Below are 17,909 nucleotides of genomic sequence, written 5' to 3'. Positions count from 1 at the left end.
TTGGAGCAATTACTGAACCTCTCTGTCCCTTAGCTGCATAATCTATAAAATGGGGGATAACATAGTATCTATCTTATATGGTTATTATGAGAACTAAATGAATATGTATATGTGTGTAATATACAGACATATAATGTAACATAGACATGGAATGTACATATATATTATACACAGAGAGAGAAAGGGACATAGAAAAAGGGAGATAGATAGATAGACAGATAGATAGATAACTGTATTCAGCATATAAAAATATCATCTAAGTATTTACTGTTATTTATTCCCAAATTCTTGAAGGAGTGAATCAGAGGGCTTTGCAATATGTATGACCCCCTTCTGTAGCAGGTCTCTAGGATATCCTAAGAAAATGTGATCAACTTGACCCGAGATAGTTACCCTGGGAAGGTGTCCCATGAATCCAGGATTAGAGGTATTCTTCCCCCCTGGGGTTTGAGAAACAAGCTAAGAGATACATTTCCACCTTTTCTCCTTTCTCTCATATAATTGTGAAACTAATGTAATTTTTTCACAGTGAGAGGAGCCCTGAAGTTACAGAGTGATATGGTTTCATGAAAATCATTAATTATCTTTCAGGCAGCTCACAGGGTGAGGGATACCAAGATCTCTAAGCTAGTATAGCCAGCTAGAAATAAGGATCTGAGAATTGTAATTTGGTGCTACTAGGAATTGCTATACCACTGAGCCCCCTCTACCACACCCCCAGACCTTGAGAAAGGGTTTTACTAAATTGCTGAGGCTGGCCTCAAACGTGTAATCCTCCTGCCTCAGCCTTCCAATTCTCTGGGATTACAGTTGCACACCATCCCCCAGCTTCTCAGAAACATAACTTTGCAAAGGTAAGCTTCTGCAAGTCTGCTGCCTCTCTGAGAGAGGTCCTCTTAATTACAGTAAAAGACCAAAGCCCTGCAGAGATGAGTCCTTGAAGATTACACCAGAAGCTCTTCCTTTCTTCCCAAAGAACTAAATTCCCTGTTGGGTTCTTGCGAGAACCCATGGGGTGCTGGCAGGAGTAGGGTTCTGCATGAGCATTTCAAGAGGAAAGTAAATCTCAAGGGGTTGTTGGAGTTGCCCTTGCTATACTGTGTGTGTGTTGGGGGGGGGGTACATGTGCATACATGCACACTTGTGCTTGTGAACCCAACCACTCTGGGCTACCCTGGGCAGTAACCACATCTGCATTTATTATCCCTACCAGCAGGGAGTGAGACCGGGAGGGGAGCACATTCCATTCCCCCTCCTCCCTTTCTAATTTTATGCTAGTCTATCTGGATGAAATCAGACTGAAATGAGCATCAGCCCCGAGGGAATGACATGCCAGTAGGAAGCTGAGTTTGTGAGCAAGAGAGCCACTGTTCCCAGGCAACCAGCCTGGTCCAGCCCTGGTTTCCTTGGTGATGATGGAGTGAGGGTGTGAGGGTGGTTTGTTTTATATAAAGACCCCAGTACTTTCTCCTCCTCCTCCTCCTCCTCCTCCTTTTCTTCTTCTATTTTTTTTTTTAAGGGAGAGCTGAAAGGCATCATCCTCACCACTCCCTCGCTGCATACTGCCCATTTCCAGTCCCTGGGGTTTAGAATCAGATGAGGAGTCTCCGATAAGGACTCTGCCTCTTAGCAAGTTATTTACCTCACTGAGCATCAAGTTCTTTATCCGTGAAACATATGTGGGAATGAGATAACACAAGCACTTAGCACAAAGCTTGGTACCTGCTGAGTATTCAAAAATATTAGCCGTGGCTGCTTTGAATCAGTCACCAAGTTAGAGTATCTCAGAAATGTCTTTGGCCATCACGGTCTATGTAAGAGCCCTGCTTGGAGGGTCCCTGGAAATAGGATTGGGGATGGGAAATGATAGAGACATACAGAGCCCTCTGGAATTGGCTTTTCTGTACTTACCCCTTATCTTACTCTCAGTTAGAGAAACCTCTCCATCATAGAGAAGGAAAACCTGAATCATTCCATTCAGGAGGACTGAGTGGCAAGACTGACTGCCAAACATGGACAATGAGGAATGCCAGGGAAATTCTTGCTTACCGTGGACATCGATGACAGTGAGGGCCCCGAGAGTGAGTCGAGCTCCACTGCTCAGTTTCCCTCGCACCAGTTGGACAATCTGTGCAATCTGGTCATTGCTCTTTTTCAGAAAATCCTGGCAGGAGCCACAGGAAGCAATTGGTTACAGTGGATTCTCCCCCCAGCAATGCCCATCTCAGGGACTGACATCATCCAAGCCAGACTCCTGTATGTCAGCTCTCAAATCCCCAGCCATTAACCTCCAAATGAATTTTAAATGCATTAGGCTACTAAAAGAGGCTAGATTTGGAAGACTACATACTGCCTCATCTTATTTTTATGGTATTATAGAAGAGGCAAAGCAATAGAGGCAGAAAACAGGTGTCTGCAGAATCTTGGAGAAAGGGTTGACCACCTAGGATGTGAGGGAATTTTGGGTGGAGTGGAACTGTTCTTCATCACTGGGTCATGATGGGCATAGAACACTGGCCTCTGTGATGCTGTGGCACAAACTGTTTTTTCTTTCTTTCTTTTTTTGTTTTTTGTAGTTGTAGATGGACAGAATGCCTTTATTTTATTTGTTTATTTTATGTGGTACTGAGGTTCAAACCCAGTGCCTCACAAAGGATAGGCAAGTGCTCTGCTACTGAGCTACAGGCCCCAGCCCCACAAATTGTTTTTTTTTTTAAACTAATTCTGTAGTATTCATCCCGGTCCAAAATTGTTTTTGTTTAAAAAAAAACATGGCAACTCTAATTATTTGTTTTTCAAATCCTAGTTGATGCACTGCAAGCTTCATGGCAGGCTCACTTACCGGGAGGGTATTTTCAACCAGGGCTTCGGAAACCTCCTTGGTCCAAAAGATGGAGGAGACACAGATAACTACCTGGCCAGGCCACTGTAAGACCCAGGAGTTACGAGGGACCTGGGAAGGGGTAGGGGTTCGTTGTAGGGTCAGTTCATCATGTGTAGTTTAAAGTGACTTTCTAAAAACATGCCCAACCACCTCACTCTGACAATGAAAACAAAATCCTCTCCCTCCCTTAGATACTACAAAGCTTGACATCTCTGGAATTATTGATTTATGCCTTCCTCCCCGAAGCTTATGGAAAAGAAAAAATAAAAACAACAACAATTTCATCAACTTTGCATTTTTTTCTCACACAAAATCTGCCAACAATTTTTATATGGTTATAATCAAGGAGATGTTCTCAGAATACTTATAACTACTCTTTTTAATCGCTATGTAATATTGCAGTGCTATATCAGTTTTTTATGCATTTTTAAATTTTAAAGCCAAGGCCCCCTTCTCCCACTTTTTCTCTTTAACGACAGATCAGAAGTGGGTAACTAATAACCTGGGGACAAAATCTGGCCATGCTCATCTTTGTAAATAAAGTTTTATTGGAACACAGCAATGTTCATCATTTACACATTGTCTATGCTGCCTTTGTGCTACAAGGGCAAAGTTAAATAGTTGGGAGGTGGGTGGGGAAGTGTCCCACTGACATGAACATGCTTTACCATCTGGCCTTTCACACAAAAAGTGAGTCAAGTTTTGCTATAGATTTGCTTGCATGAAATAATTTCATATTGATAGCTATTTCTTCTTAATTTTTGATTTAGAATCAACCATAAGAAAACAGATTTGCCTTCCGTTCACAATGCAGAGACTGCTGTGAGGGATGGGAGGGGTTCCTGAATAATACTTTAGGGTGAAGGTGTTAATTGAATGTTTTACTTGATGCAAGGGGTCCTGGGAAAAGGGATGGGAACCTGGAAATAAGAAAAGACACTTAAAGTAGAAAGGACAGTAGCAGAGGCTGGCTAAATAGTTGTCTTGACAGGTTATTCCCTCATAAGCTTTGTATCATGCTTGTTCCCCTCAAAGCTTTGGGAGCTTAATGAGTTATTAAGTTACATTTGTCCAGGACAAATGTAATGCAAATGAATGATTAATTGGAAGAGCGTCTAAACAGACTTCCTGCCATCAATTCCACGTGACAGAAAAGACTGGCTCTGAGTGTTCCAGTTAACCCTCTGTCTGATCTGCTTCTAACAACAAATGTTTCTCCATAAATATGTTCATCATTGCAGATGTACAGGTAAAGGCCAGAGCGGCACAAAGGGGTGGGGTTTGGTAGAACACAGAAGGCCAATGGAACAGATCCATTCAACCTTCTCCCTAGAGCTTCCATTAAGGTACCAAACCCTGCACGTGTGCCACGACAGTTGCCCACCTTGGCATATGCTTCAATCCCTTGTCTGATAACTTCCCGCAAGCTGGCCAGCATCATCTGCTCCACCTGCTGGAGCCACTTTTCCACCATGCCCTGTGCGCCAAGACAGACAGAAGGAGGTGATGACAATCAGTCAAAGCCCAGGAGGGATATGGGATGAACCCAGCTCTCTCTCTGGGTAGGGCTGTAGGGAGGCCAAAGGCTGGATAACTCTTCAAGCCAGTAGTCTTTAACTATTTGCTTTACATTTATTTATAGTGTTTTAGGAAGTGTATGCCTCCTGTAGGGGCAATAGATTTTTTAACACATATTTCTTTCATGTCATTTTCTGAAACATAACTTCTTAGGAGGCAAATGAAATATTCACATTTCAGTTAATAAAGTAGCTCCTGATCATTGGATCAGTTCTAATTTATGCATTATTCCAAAGGTTCCCAAACTTTGCTGTGTATTGGGATCATCTGGAGATCTTTATAAAATACAGATCTCTCTCTCACCTCTATTTCTTATTTTATTGGTACGAAATGAAACTCAGATATTTGGATTTCATTTAAAGCTGCACAAGAAATTCAAGTGTGCAGCAAATTACTCAATCTTAGCATTTCAAGTAACTATGGCTATTGACTTCAGGCACCTGTAAACTAGCTAGTGGGTGTCTGGGCTGGTGATGTGATCCCTGATTGTGGCAGTTTATATGTGTAGGTGGCAAAAACAGTCAACAAAGGGAGGCCAAGAGTGCTTGTCTATTTCCACTTAACAGTGCTGCCTTGTTCAACAGAAATAGATGTAATTTACATTTTACTCATTATAAAAGAAAATATGTATGAAAACCCTAGTAAATTGGCATCAGATCTGTGATGTACAGTCGACCTATAAGCAAATGCTCCAGGAAGCTCTTCATCTGACTGGATCATTTTAAATTAGGTTCTTTATGAGGAAATTTAAACAGTGTCTATTATTTGGATCTGATTCCTACTACTGCCTCCACATCAAGTTAGTATAAAATCCTTCCACAGGTTTAGTATGTGGTATGGCTTACAATATCAACCCCGTTTTAGAGATGAGAAAACTGAGACTCAGAAAGACTACATAACTCTTCCCAAACACTCAATCTTCTTACGTTACGGAATCCAAATGTTCTATACCCAGAACTAGAATCCAAAAGTGAAACCAATATGTTCTCTCTCCGGTTTGCTCTATTATGGAGAAAAGAACCAGAAATGGATAAGGGGAGTTACTTTGGCTTTAGCTGGGTAGATTTTCTGTATGAATGGAACAGTTTCCTTCTCTGAGCTGATCATGCCCGTGATTTCCAGACTGTCTGTAAACTCCAGCCTGGCAATGCCTTCAAAGCACTTCTTCAAGTGAGGCTGCACTCGGAGGGGGTCCTTTGTCTCAGACAGAATCTCCAGCAGCTCATCATTTGACAGAAAGAAGAACCTATTTAAAAGCAAAGGAAAATGGTAACTGAGACCTCTTCTGGAAAATTCTATTTCCAATAAAGTGATACTCCATAGCAGATCCAAGTGAATACCAGCCATGACCTCTGCCCCTCGTCTTCTCTCTTTCCTTTATTTTTTCATATATTTTATTGGTACATTATAATTATACATAATAGTGGGATTGTGTGTGTGTGTGTTGCTGGGGATTAAACCCAGGGCCTTGTGCATGTGAGGCAAGCACTCTACCAACTGAGTTATATCCCCAACCCAATAGTGGGATTTGTAGTAAATGCTCATGATACAACAATATAATTTGGTCAGTTTTGTTCCTCCATCTTTCTGCTTTCCCTCCCTCCTTTCCTCCACCTGGTCCCTTTCCTTTACTGATCTCCCTCTTTCATTTTCATATTGAGATCCCCTGTCCCCTGCCCTTTTTCCTCTCTAACTTCCACACACAAGAGAAAGCATACAACCTTTAACTTTCCAAGCCTGGCTTGTTTTGCTTCATATAATGGTGGCAAGTTTCATCCATTTTCCTCAGGCTCTTCCCTAAGGCCCACTCCTCTGCACTATTTTCTATCTGGGGCATAGAAGGTGAAGACAGTTTTGACTCTGAGAGCAAGAGGAAGGAGGAAGGCTGGTTTACGTGAGTTTAACATGGTTGAAAGGAGCCTGGATGAAGCAGTGGTTCGAGACTTTGCTGGTACTTTAGAATCACATGAGGAGCTTCTGAAAAGGCCACTGCTAAGAGATATCTATAGAAGTTGATCAGGGGTAAAGTCTGGGGAAATGTATAGATTTTAAAATCCCAAGTGATTCTAATGTGTAATGTTGAGAACCAGTGAGTAGAAGAAAGAGACTTCTTGTCTTTCCTTCTCTCCAGGTATGCCAGAAAATACTATAGGTGTGAAGCAAGAAAGGGCACGTTAGTAATGAATCCATTTACATGCACAGTCTTCTACCATCTTTTAAATGAGAGACAATAAGACAACTTCATTTCTTGCTCAGGCCCTAAAAACAGCAACAACAAACCTTCGGAAAATGTTCAAGGTACAAACCTCTACTGTGACCGCCAGGTTGAAAGTCCCATGGTGGAGGGACCCTGTGGACATTCAGTCTTCACTGAATGTGGCAGAAGACAATAATGGCCCCAGTGTTCACAGAACCAGCCCAGGTTTCAAGAGGTGGAGTCTGTATTCACATTTCTTGAACCTGGGCTGGTTCTGTGTCTTGTTTTGGACAACAGAATCCAGTGGAACATGAATCTGCACATTCCAAATCTATAAATCAAGAGGCCCAGATGTTTCTGCTCTTGAAGTTCTTAGGAACTTTGTGACCATCACCATGTGAATAGACCCAGGCTAGCCTTTTGGAGGATGAAAGACTTTCTAGCCAATAGGAAGCCAACCAACAGACAAGTGGTTAAGGCAATAGATGGCCAACCAACTGCAGATACATGAATGTGCTCTGGTGAGGCCCCAGGAACCACACAGCTGAGCCCAGCCCAATCTGCCAAACCATAGACTTATGAGCTAAATGAATAGTTGTTGTCATTTTTTTTTAAGCTTCTAAGTTTTAAGTGATGAACAGGGTAGGTACGAAGAGTTCAATAATTATTTGTTGGCCGATTGACTAAATAATATGTAATAAGCATGTCAGTTTTTCCCATTCCCAAGTGAAATTCAAATGAGTGATATCTATGGACTTTTATAATCTCTATCTCTAGCATGACTAATAAAACCATTATTCAGCATTCTGGACTTTCAAGGTAAAATTATGTAACTATCAGTAACATTTTGAAAGTATTCACTGAGAGTGTTGTATTTTATTTATAAAAATGCATAAAAAATTATTGAGGAGGCTGAGGCAGGAGGACTGCAAGTTCAAAGCCAGCCTCAGCAAGAGAGGAGCTAAGCAACTTAGTGAGACCTTATCTCTAAATAAAATACAAAATAGGGCTGGGGATGTGGCTCAGTGGTTGAGTGCCCCTGAGTTAAATCCCTGGTACACCCACCAACCCCCCCAAAATATTGAGGTGTATATGTTTAACTTATGGAGACAATGTGGCCGGAGATGTTAAATTTCTAAGTATTATATCCAGCCTTTCTGGGTTTGGATTCCAGTCTGGCCATTTTCCAGTTTTGTATCTTTGGGCAAATTATTGTTTTCTCATATTTAAAATGTGGGTAATAATAATACTCCAAGTAATATTTTAGGGCCTGCGTATTATTCAGGTATTATTCATAGTTTTACCAGCAGTGACAGTAGTGGATACAGCTGACATCCCAAACCTTAAGGGTTCCTGAGTTTAATCTCTTCTCAGTTTTGTGCTTCCAAGACAGCATCCCACCAATGTTTGCTCTATACTTGGATTATTCAATAGAGAAGCCATTAGCCACAAGTAGCTATTTTACATTTAAAAAAAGAATATTAAATAAACTAAAACTTCACTTTCTCAAGTGCACTAGCCACATTTAAAAGTGCTCAATAGCCACATGGGGCTAATGACTACAATTTTGGACAGCACAGATACACAGCATTCCTATCGTTGCAGGAAGTTCTGTTGGATAACACTGCATTGAACATACCAAGAACATTTCTGGGTTACAAACAAAAAATAAACCACTTCTCTTTTTGGTGGAAAGATGGGAACTAACTTTGTCTTTGTATAAAGGAAACTTTTTGGTGGAAAGCTGGAACTAACTTTGTCTTCTGTAAAGGAACACTAGACTTTACTTGTTTAAAATGCATATTAGGATCAAATCTACATTCTAATCAGACCCAAAGACATGCAGTGACGATCCATGTGCAAACCACACCTGGATGGATTTTTTGGGGAGTGAGGATGGTCCCTTCTGGAGCCAGCCCTCTAAAGTCACTTTGACTTTTATGTAAACACTAATTTTTGTGGAAAAGAGAGTCAAATTTTTAGAAACTTACCTACCAGAAACTACAAATTTTGATGTAAAAAAATCAGTTGGCTTCTCTCAGGCACATCTAATTTACATACACCAGCTCATTGCACAGTGAATATATGAAGTCAGAGCACTATTATTATTCTATTCTGATTTTTTAGCTGAGAACCAAAGACTCAGATTTGCTGAAGGTCTTAAGACTACTAAGTGGAAAAGCTGGGACTCCAAAAGAGGTCTGTTTAGCTCCAAAGATGAAGCTCTAATCCCCATTCGTATACCACTTTAACGGGGGGAATGACAAGTCTTGCTGGTCAAAGTGTGGATTTGACCCCTCCCACCCCCGCCATGACCATTCAACCTCATTTTAGATAATGACCATGAAGACATGACTTACTCCTAGTAGCTGTATCTTGGGAAATGGAATAGATTGGTTAAAGGTAATCTCAGTATGAGAAATGTCATTCTACCTAAACATGGTTCCAGAGAATAACTCCAATTAAGAGAATACTGGATACCTGGGGAAAAATAGTCTCTTCTTCTCCAAGTAATCATTTAGACCTTTCTGGATGTCCTCCAGTAGAATGTTGGCTTCTTGAAGCCTCTCAGTCATCCGTGGCTGGTCTGCTGCCATCAGAACCCTGGGATCTTTCACCTGGATTTTCACCAAAAAAAAAAAAAAAAGGCAAGAATCATTGTGGGGTTCCTGAATTCTGAGATTGGTTGAGGAAATGAATGTTTGACTAGCCCGTCAACCAACTATGGCCCCTGCCCAGTTAACAGCTTTTTCATCTCCCTCCTAAATCCACAGGGGGTTAAATGTTCATTTAATCTTATTTCTCTGTTCATGGTTGACTGAGCAGGGATCGGGCACTTGAAACCAAGTGAATCAATTAATTTCTAATTTCCAGGGGTTTAGAATTCAGACCATGACACTTTATGCTTTGGGTGGTCCCTTGTATCAGGGAGCTTTGGATCTGTGTGAGGATCACCTCCCGCGGTGTGATTAAGTGTTCAAGCAAGCCAGACTGCCAAGAGAGACTGAAGCAGGCATGGAAAGAGAAATAGAGGTCAGAGGTAGGGGAAGGGTATTTCTGGATTTCTGAATTTCTGGGTTCTAGGTCCAACCTTTGGGAGCCTGTGCTGCAATTTCTGCCCTTGGGTCTCAGGAGACAATCACCTGGTCTTTTTGTTTGTGCTACGGAGTGGGTTTCTGTAACTAGCAAACTTCACTAATGTAAAATTGGTTCCATTGGCTGGGCCATATAAATTCCCACTTATTTCACTCCTGCAAACAGGGCAGGTACATTCCCTTGAGACACACTTTTTGTTAGTGCGCCCCAGTTTGAGCACACTTAACTTAGAAAACGAACAAGGTATGACCTCTTAAGATATGTCCCAATTACCATGCACACTCAGTTGAACTGTCATCCTTTAAGGTTTTGTTATATTGTCACCTCTTTAGGGTCTCCTAGAGTTTCCAGGCAACTAAATCATTCTTCTGTATTCCAAACACTATTTGCATGTATATTATAGACCTTATTTATTTAAGCTTGTCTCCTCACAAGACAGTGAATTCTACAAAGGCAGAAATCATATTATTTTCAAGTATTTTCTGATTCTCTATATAATGCCTGAATAATCATAGGTAACCCATAAACTTTTGTGAAATGACAGTAACAATGTAGGCAATTTTTTGAATTCTAACAGGATTCTCAATATATAAAATTCCATCAAATCATCATCATATAACAAAATCTTTTATCTCATTAGAAATGATAGTTATGTTATGTAATGCAAACTGCTAATTACCTCTATGGAGCACAAGGTTACTACTCTCTCTATATTTCCATGTTTGAATTTTTAGTAACTTAGAACAAAGACATAAAAATGTCAAATTTGCAAAAAAAAAAACAATTTACTTAATAGTTTCAACGGACGTGTTAGTGAAATGTGTTGGGGGAAAACTTACCGCTTGGGCCATAAGCGTTTTCCAGTAACCATCCACGATGCCAAATTTTCGGCCCTCTTCTGGCATCTGGGCGATAATGTCCTCTGAACTGAAGATGGGTTCCAGGTACAGCCAAGTGGCTTGGCATTTCAACCAGGCATCCAAATTCTCCTGCACACGAACAAGCTTTTCTTCCCATTTCTGTGAATTTAACATTCCGCACCTGAATCAGTGACCTGCCACTCTGCACCACAGGCCCCATAACTGAACAAATGGACGGAATCATTCACTTATTTCCCTCACTTGATTGTTTTAAGAAATACTTATTGAGTGTCCTTTATATTTTGGTCACTTTTCCAGGCAATGTGGATACAGCAATGAATGAAACACACCAGAGTTTCTGCCCTCATGGGAGCTCACATTAAGCATAGCTGCATGCTTACTCCATGATCTGTGATGGCCAGAGTGCTTTGTTCATGTCAATCCAATTTAATTCAACAGCCTGATGAGGAAGGTATTATTAAAAATCTCAATTTACAGATGCAGAAACTAAGACAACAATTTTGGGGGGCGGGTACTGGGGATTGAACTCAGGGGCCCTCAAACATCGAACCACATCCCTATTTTGTATTTTATTTAGAGGGTCTCATTGAGTTGTTTAGCGCCTTGCAGTTTCTTAGGCTGGCTTTGAACTTGCGATCCTCCTGCCTCAGCCTCCCGAACTGCTAGGATTATAGGCGTGAACCACCTAAGACAATGATTTGACTTGCACAAGGTCACATGACTAATAAGGGGCAGAGCCAGAATTTGAAACCAGGCAGTCTGGCTCCAGAGTCTGTACCCTTGGCCTATGCCACTTTTCTACAAAAAATGAACAAAGGAGGCCAACCCCCTACCCTCATGTTCTTCATATTGTAGGTTAATACAGCCCATAAGATACTTTCCAAATATATTTTTATTTGGTGTATTTCAAAGCTCATCTTTTTCTTCTGGCAGACAACCACTCAACATGCCATATGGTTACTTGTATCATTATCACTTTCAGTTTTTCTTTTTCTTCCTTCCTTTTTTGTTTGTTCCATTCAGGAGAAAGTAAGGTTATTTGTTAACTAAACTTGAAAAACTTCCCCTTCCTTGGAGAAACCCAGAGCCAATGGAATGTCAAAACACATGCAACCCCATTTCCTCTTACCCGGCACTCTGCTTCTATTGGCTTGATGAATGCAGAGCCACACATGGTCTGGGTCTTTATCACGTGGTCATCGAGGAGCAGTTGAATGTCATCAATTGCACACAGGATGCTAGTATCCTGCAAACACACACACCCTGCCCTGTCAAAGTCATCAGACCCCCAAACCGTCCCTACCCCATTTTTAGAGTAGATATGGGGATTGAACTCAGGAGCACTCAACCACTGAGCCATATCCCAAGCCCTATTTTGTATTTTATTTAGAGACAGGGTCTCACTGAGTTGCTTAGCTCCTCTCTTTTGCTGAAGCTGGCTTTGAACTCATGATCCCCCTGCCTCAGTCTCTGGAGTTGCTGGGATTACCAGTGTGTGCCACTGCTCCCCGCTCCTATCCTATTTTTTTAAACTTTTTAATTTATTTTTTACTTATATATGACAGCGGAATGCATTATAATTCTTATTACACATATAGAGCACAATTTTTCATATCTCTGGTTAATGCTTATTCCTGAAGGCTCAGAATGGCACTCCAGTGGGACAGGCATCTGTGTCTGCAGGAGATGGGATTTCTATTTTCTTCCTCGAAAATGTCTATAAAGCCATTTGTTGTGTACCTGCTTTGCAGAAAACAAATACCGTCTGATCCCAGACTTGCAACTAGAGTCTCTTGGGGGAAGAAGACTTTTGTCCCCTTCCCCACATTCCTTCTTCTCTGTCCACTCACTTTCCTGCTTGTCCTCTCCCTCCTGTAGGATCAGCTGCTGGTCTAACTGGTTAGGCCTAGACTCATGCACAGGGCAACTCCAAGTAACTATTGTGATCATGTAAACATATAATACAAATATTATTTTTATTACAATTTATATGTATTATTTTAAAAACATCTATGACATAAATAAACTCCTATGACATAAATGCTTATTAAGTGTTTAGAGCTAATTATTTCATAAACAAAATGTTTTGGGGTTTGTTTGTTTGTTTTTTGGTGCATGGTTACCATGGTAAAGGTATTTAGACCCCAAATTCCCCCTGAACCTCTGTGCTAGACATTTAATGGGTCATATTTTACTACTATGAAAGGCTCCTGTGCTTTAGAGGTAAATGGTAATTTTCCTCCTGAGACATTGTGACAAACTGATAGGGTCTGTCCCCTTTGGTGAGTCTGTTCCCATTTCTTTCAATCCTACATCTGGGTGGCTAAAATGGGCCTAGGACATATTCTCTCATCTATCCTTCACCAGGAGCTCTGCACTGGGAGGCATGTCCAGCTATTAATAAAGCTATTAATAAACAGCTTTATTCCCATTTTGTTGTTGGTCCTGTAGATACAGCTACTTCAGTAAAAAACTGAAGATGGGCCAGCAACAATGCAGCTTCTCCCAGGTTCCCTAGCTGAAGTTCACAGCCCAACAGCCTCTACAGCAGGATCTAAGCCAATCTGTCCATGGAGCACCAAGTTCCTGGGACCCACAGGGCCCTTGTCTTGCCAGAAGAGGCTCAGCGATGAACCATGTGTCTCCAGCTCTCCTCACTCCCACTGTCTCATTGATAGTTCTTATCCAAGTGTGAAATTGAAGCATCATGACTGTTAGAACAAAACTGGGGGAGAAGTCACAGGAGGATAAGATGCAGCTTAAAGGGGAAGGAAGATATAGGAGTAAGGTTCTGGTTCTCAATCTTCCTGGAATATTAGTGAAATCAGAGGTGCCTTAAAAGTTCAGATGCCCAAACACTCTGAGGGTGGAGAAGACAGGAAGAATCAATGTGGGATTTTTAAAGCAGGAGTGATTCTGTTGTTTACCAGCACAGGCGACACTGCCAACAGTATGCAGCAAGTATCAGCCTGTTCCCAGCATGATTTACAGAGCCGTAGCCCTCCTTACCCAAGAGCAAGTCAGACCTGAGACAGCTGAGCAGATAGATTCTTTGGGTTTACGCACCTCCCCATGCACTGTACAAACTCAAATGTTATTTGCAAGTGCCAGAGAAAAAGAGAGAAATCTACATCCTTGCCATTCAAACTTCTGTGCATATATTTGAGAGTTTGTTAAAGCAACAGAACTTCAGGCCCCACCCCAGACCTCAGGAGTCAGAACCTGCAGTTTAACAAGATTGCTGGGTGATTCCTGCATATAGTAAGATTTGAGAAGTTCTAGGCATTGTCCACCACCAGTAGGCTTCTGAGGACCCAGGGGAGCATTAGAAAGGTGTGCCAACTTGCGCCCTGCCTGGGAGATGCTAATTCATGAGGCTTACTCGTTTCCTTTGCACTGAGCATGCCTATTGCACCAAATCAAAAGGCCTTTCTGATTTGAAAACACATCTCTCCAGTGGTGTCTGAAAGGAAGGATGAGTGTAGACAGGGGGAAACAATCGAGATGTAGGGATTATTCTTCCATGAGTTCTGTTGCAATTCTGAATGAGTAACCTCTGTAATCCACTCCATAATAAATGGTGCTGTTTTCAGGGGGTTGCAGTTTAATGGAGACTCACAGTGTCCCTGTATTTCACGAAGCTGAATGTCATGTTAATCCAGTCTAATTTCATTTTCTCCAAGTTCTTCTCCAGGGAATATTCCTTACTGGCAGCTGCACCAATGGGCTCCAGTCTAAAGAAAGAACACGCAACAGCAACGTCAACAGGAGGCAGCAGAAGAAACATGTCAAAGGAGAAAGCTCTACTCAGTTTTTTTTTATGGTCTTTTCTTTTTTTTTTATTGGTTGTTCAAAAATTACAAAGCTCTTGACATATCATATTTCATACATTTGATTCAAGTGGGTTTTGAACTCCCAATTTTACCCCAAATACAGATTGCAGAATCACGTCGGTTACACATCTACATTTTTACATAATGCCCTATTAGTAACTGTTGTATTCTGCTACCTTTCCTATCCTCTACTATCTCCCCTCCCCTCCCCTCCCATCTTCTCTCTCTACCCCATCTACTGTAATTCATTTCTCTCCTTGTTTATTTTCCCATTCCCCTCACAACCTCTTATATGTAATTTTGTATAACAATGAGGATCTCCCTCCATTACCATGCAATTTCCCTTTTCTCTCCCTTTCCCTCCCACCTCATGTATCTGTTTAATGTTAATCTTTTCTTCCTGCTCTTCCTCCCTGCTTTGTTCTTAGTTGCTCTCATTATATCAAAGAAGACATTTGGTATTTGTTTTTTAGGGATTGGCTAGCTTCACTAATCATAATCTGCTCTAGTGCCATCCATTTCCCTGCAAATTCCATGAGTTTGTCATTTTTTAGTGCTGTATAATACTCCATTGTGTATAAATGCCACATTTTTTTTATCCATTCATCTATTGAAGGGCATCTGGGTTGGTTCCACAGTCTAGCGACTGTGAATTGTGCTGCTATGAACATCGATGTAGCAGTATCCCTGTAGTACGCTCTTTTAAGGTCTTCAGGGAACAGTCCGAGAAGGGCAATAGCTGGGTCAAATGGTGGTTCCATTCCCAGCTTTCCCAGGAATCTCCATACTGCTTTCCAAATTGGCCGCACCAGTTTGCAGTCCCACCAGCAATGTACAAGAGTACCCTTTTCCCCACATCCTCTCCAGCACTTGTTGTTGTTTGACTTCATAATGGCTGCCAATCTTACTGGAGTGAGATGGTATCTTAGGGTGGTTTTGATTTGCATTTCTCTGACTGCTAGAGATGGTGAGCATTTTTTCATGTACTTGTTGATTGATTGTATGTCCTTCTCTGAGAAGTGTCTGTTCAGGTCTTTGGCCCATTTGTTGATTGGGTTATTTGTTTTCTTATTGTTTAATTTTTTGAGTTCTTTGTATACTCTGGATATTAGGGTTCTATCTGAAGTGTGAGGAGTAAAAATTTGTTCCCATGATGTAGGCTCCCTATTTACCTCTCTTATTGTTTCTCTTGCTGAGAAAAAACTTTTCAGTTTAAGTAAGTCCCATTTGTTGATTCTTGTTATTAACTTTTGTGCTATGGGTGTCCTATTAAGGAATTTGGAGCCAGACCCCACAATATGTAGATCGGAGCCAACTTTTTCTTCTATCAGACGTAGAGTCTCTGATTTGATATCTAGCTCCTTGATCCACTTTGAGTTAACTTTTGTTCATGGCGAGAGGAGGGGATTCAGTTTCATTTTGTTGCATATGGATTTCCAGTTTTCCCAACACCATTTGTTGAAGATGCTATCCTTCCTCCATTGCATGCTTTTAGCCCCTTTATCAAATATAAGATAGTTGTAGCTTTGTGTATTAGTCTCTGTGTCCTCTATTCTGTACCATTGGTCCACCCGCCTGTTTTGGTACCAGTACCATGCTGTTTTTGTTACTATTGCTCTGTAATATAGTTTTAAATCCGGTATCGCTATACCACCTGATTCACACTTCCTGCTTAGAATTGCTTTTGCTATTCTGGGTCTTTTATTTTTCCATATGAATTTCATGATTGCTTTATCTATTTCTACAAGAAATACCATTGGGATTTTGATTGGCATTGCATTAAACCTATAGAGAACTTTTGGTAATATCGCCATTTTGATGGTGTTAGTTCTGCCTATCCATGAACAGGGTATATTTTTCCATCTTCTAAGATCTTCTTCTACTTCTCTTTTTAGGGTTTTGTAGTTTTCATTGTATAAATCCTTCACCTCTTTTGTTAGGTTGATTCCCAAGTATTTTATTTTTTTTGAGGATATTGTGAATGGAGTATTTTTCCTCATTTCCGTTTCAGAAGTTTTGTCGCTGATATACAGAAATGCCTTTGATTTATGCGTGTTGATTTTATATCCTGCCACTTTGCTGAATTCATTTATTAGTTCTAGTAGTTTTTTTGTAGACCCTTTTGGGTCTTCTAGGTATAGAATCATGTCATCTGCAAATAGTGATAATTTAAGTTCTTCCTTTCCTATTTTTATGCCTTTAATTTCTTTTGTCTGTCTAATTGCTCTGGCCAGTGTTTTGAGAACTATATTGAATAGAAGTGGTGATAGAGGGCATCCCTGTCTTGTTCCAGATTTTAGGGGGAATGCCTTCAATTTTTCTCCATTGAGAATGATGCTAGCCTGAGGCTTAGCATAGATAGCTTTTACTATGTCGAGGTAAGTTCCTGTTATTCCTAGTTTTTCTAATGTTTTGAACATAAAGGGATGCTGTACTTTGTCAAATGCTTTTTCTGTGTCTATTGAGATGATCATATGGTTCTTATCTTTAAGTCTATTGATGTGGTGAATAACATTTATTGATTTCCATATATTGAACTATCCTTGCATCCCAGGGATGAATCCTACTTGATCATGGTGCACAATTTTTTTGATGTGCCTTTGTATCCGATTCGCCAGAATTTTATTGAGGATTTTTGCATCTAGGTTCATCAGAGATATTGGTCTGTAGTTTTCTTTCTTTGAGGTGTCTTTGTCTGGTTTCGGAATCAGGGTGATGTTGGCCTCATAGAATGAATTTGGCAGACCTCCCTCTTTTTCTATTTCCTGAAATAGCTTGAAAAGTATTGGTATTAATTCTTCCTTAAAGGTTTTGTAAAACTCCGCTGTATACCCATCCAGTCCTGGGCTTTTCTTGGTTGGAAGTCTTTTGATTGCTTCTTCTATTTCATCTATTGATATTGGTCTGTTTAAGTTGTGAGTATCCTCCTGACTCAGTCTGGGCAAATCATGTGACTTAAGGAATTTATCGATGTCTTCACTATCTTCTATTTTATTGGAATATAGGTTTTCAAAATAATTTCTAATTGTCTTCTGTATTTCTGTAGCGTCTGTTGTGATATTGCCTTTTTCATCCCGTATGTTAGTAATTTGAGTTCTCTCTCTTCTTCTCTTCATTAGCATGGCTAAGGGTCTGTCGATCTTATTTATTTTTTCAAAGAACCAACTTTTAGTTTTGTTAATTTTTTCAATAGTTTCTTTTGTTTCAATTTCATTGATTTCCGCTCTGATTTTAATTATTTCTTGCCTTCTGCTACATTTGCTGTTGTTTTGCTCTTCCTTTTCTAGGGCTTTGAGATGAAGTGTGAGCTCATTTATTTGTTGGTTTTTCCTTTTTTTGAGGAATGACATCCAGGCGATGAATTTCCCTCTTAAAACTGCTTTCATTGTGTCCCATAGATTCCGATATGTTGTGTCTGTATTTTCATTTATCTCTAAGAA

At 40.5% G+C, this 17,909-nt stretch overlaps 1 protein-coding gene across 5 annotated transcripts in view; it reads right to left on the bottom strand.

Annotated features, from left to right (window-relative positions):
* Dnah3 (dynein axonemal heavy chain 3) overlaps positions 1–17,909 on the bottom strand; it is a 159,572-nt gene that overhangs the window by 89,159 nt on the left and 52,504 nt on the right. For 4 of the 5 annotated variants that reach the window (XR_009225397.1, XM_058574147.1, XM_058574137.1 and 1 more), the window contains 8 exons: positions 14,256–14,370; positions 11,766–11,882; positions 10,595–10,774; positions 9,141–9,277; positions 5,507–5,708; positions 4,269–4,361; positions 2,843–2,953; positions 2,050–2,164 (listed from right to left, as the gene is read on the bottom strand). Coding sequence is in view for 4 of the 5 variants with exons in the window: in XM_058574147.1 (XP_058430130.1) it covers positions 2,050–2,164; positions 2,843–2,953; positions 4,269–4,361; positions 5,507–5,708; positions 9,141–9,277; positions 10,595–10,774; positions 11,766–11,882; positions 14,256–14,370 (1,070 nt within the window). In the remaining variant the exon portion in view is untranslated. The remainder of the gene's footprint in view (positions 1–2,049; positions 2,165–2,842; positions 2,954–4,268; positions 4,362–5,506; positions 5,709–9,140; positions 9,278–10,594; positions 10,775–11,765; positions 11,883–14,255; positions 14,371–17,909) is intronic. The other variant, XM_058574205.1, reaches the window with a different exon arrangement.

The sequence above is a fragment of the Marmota monax genome, unplaced genomic scaffold (genome assembly GCF_021218885.2).
Source record: "Marmota monax isolate L192 unplaced genomic scaffold, Marmota_monax_Labrador192_F-V1.1 WCK01_AAM20220418_F8-fsc00035, whole genome shotgun sequence".
NCBI classification, from domain to species: Eukaryota; Metazoa; Chordata; class Mammalia; order Rodentia; family Sciuridae; genus Marmota; species Marmota monax.
The sequence above is the reverse complement of the archived record's forward strand: the minus strand, read 5'-3'. Positions and strand labels throughout refer to the sequence as shown.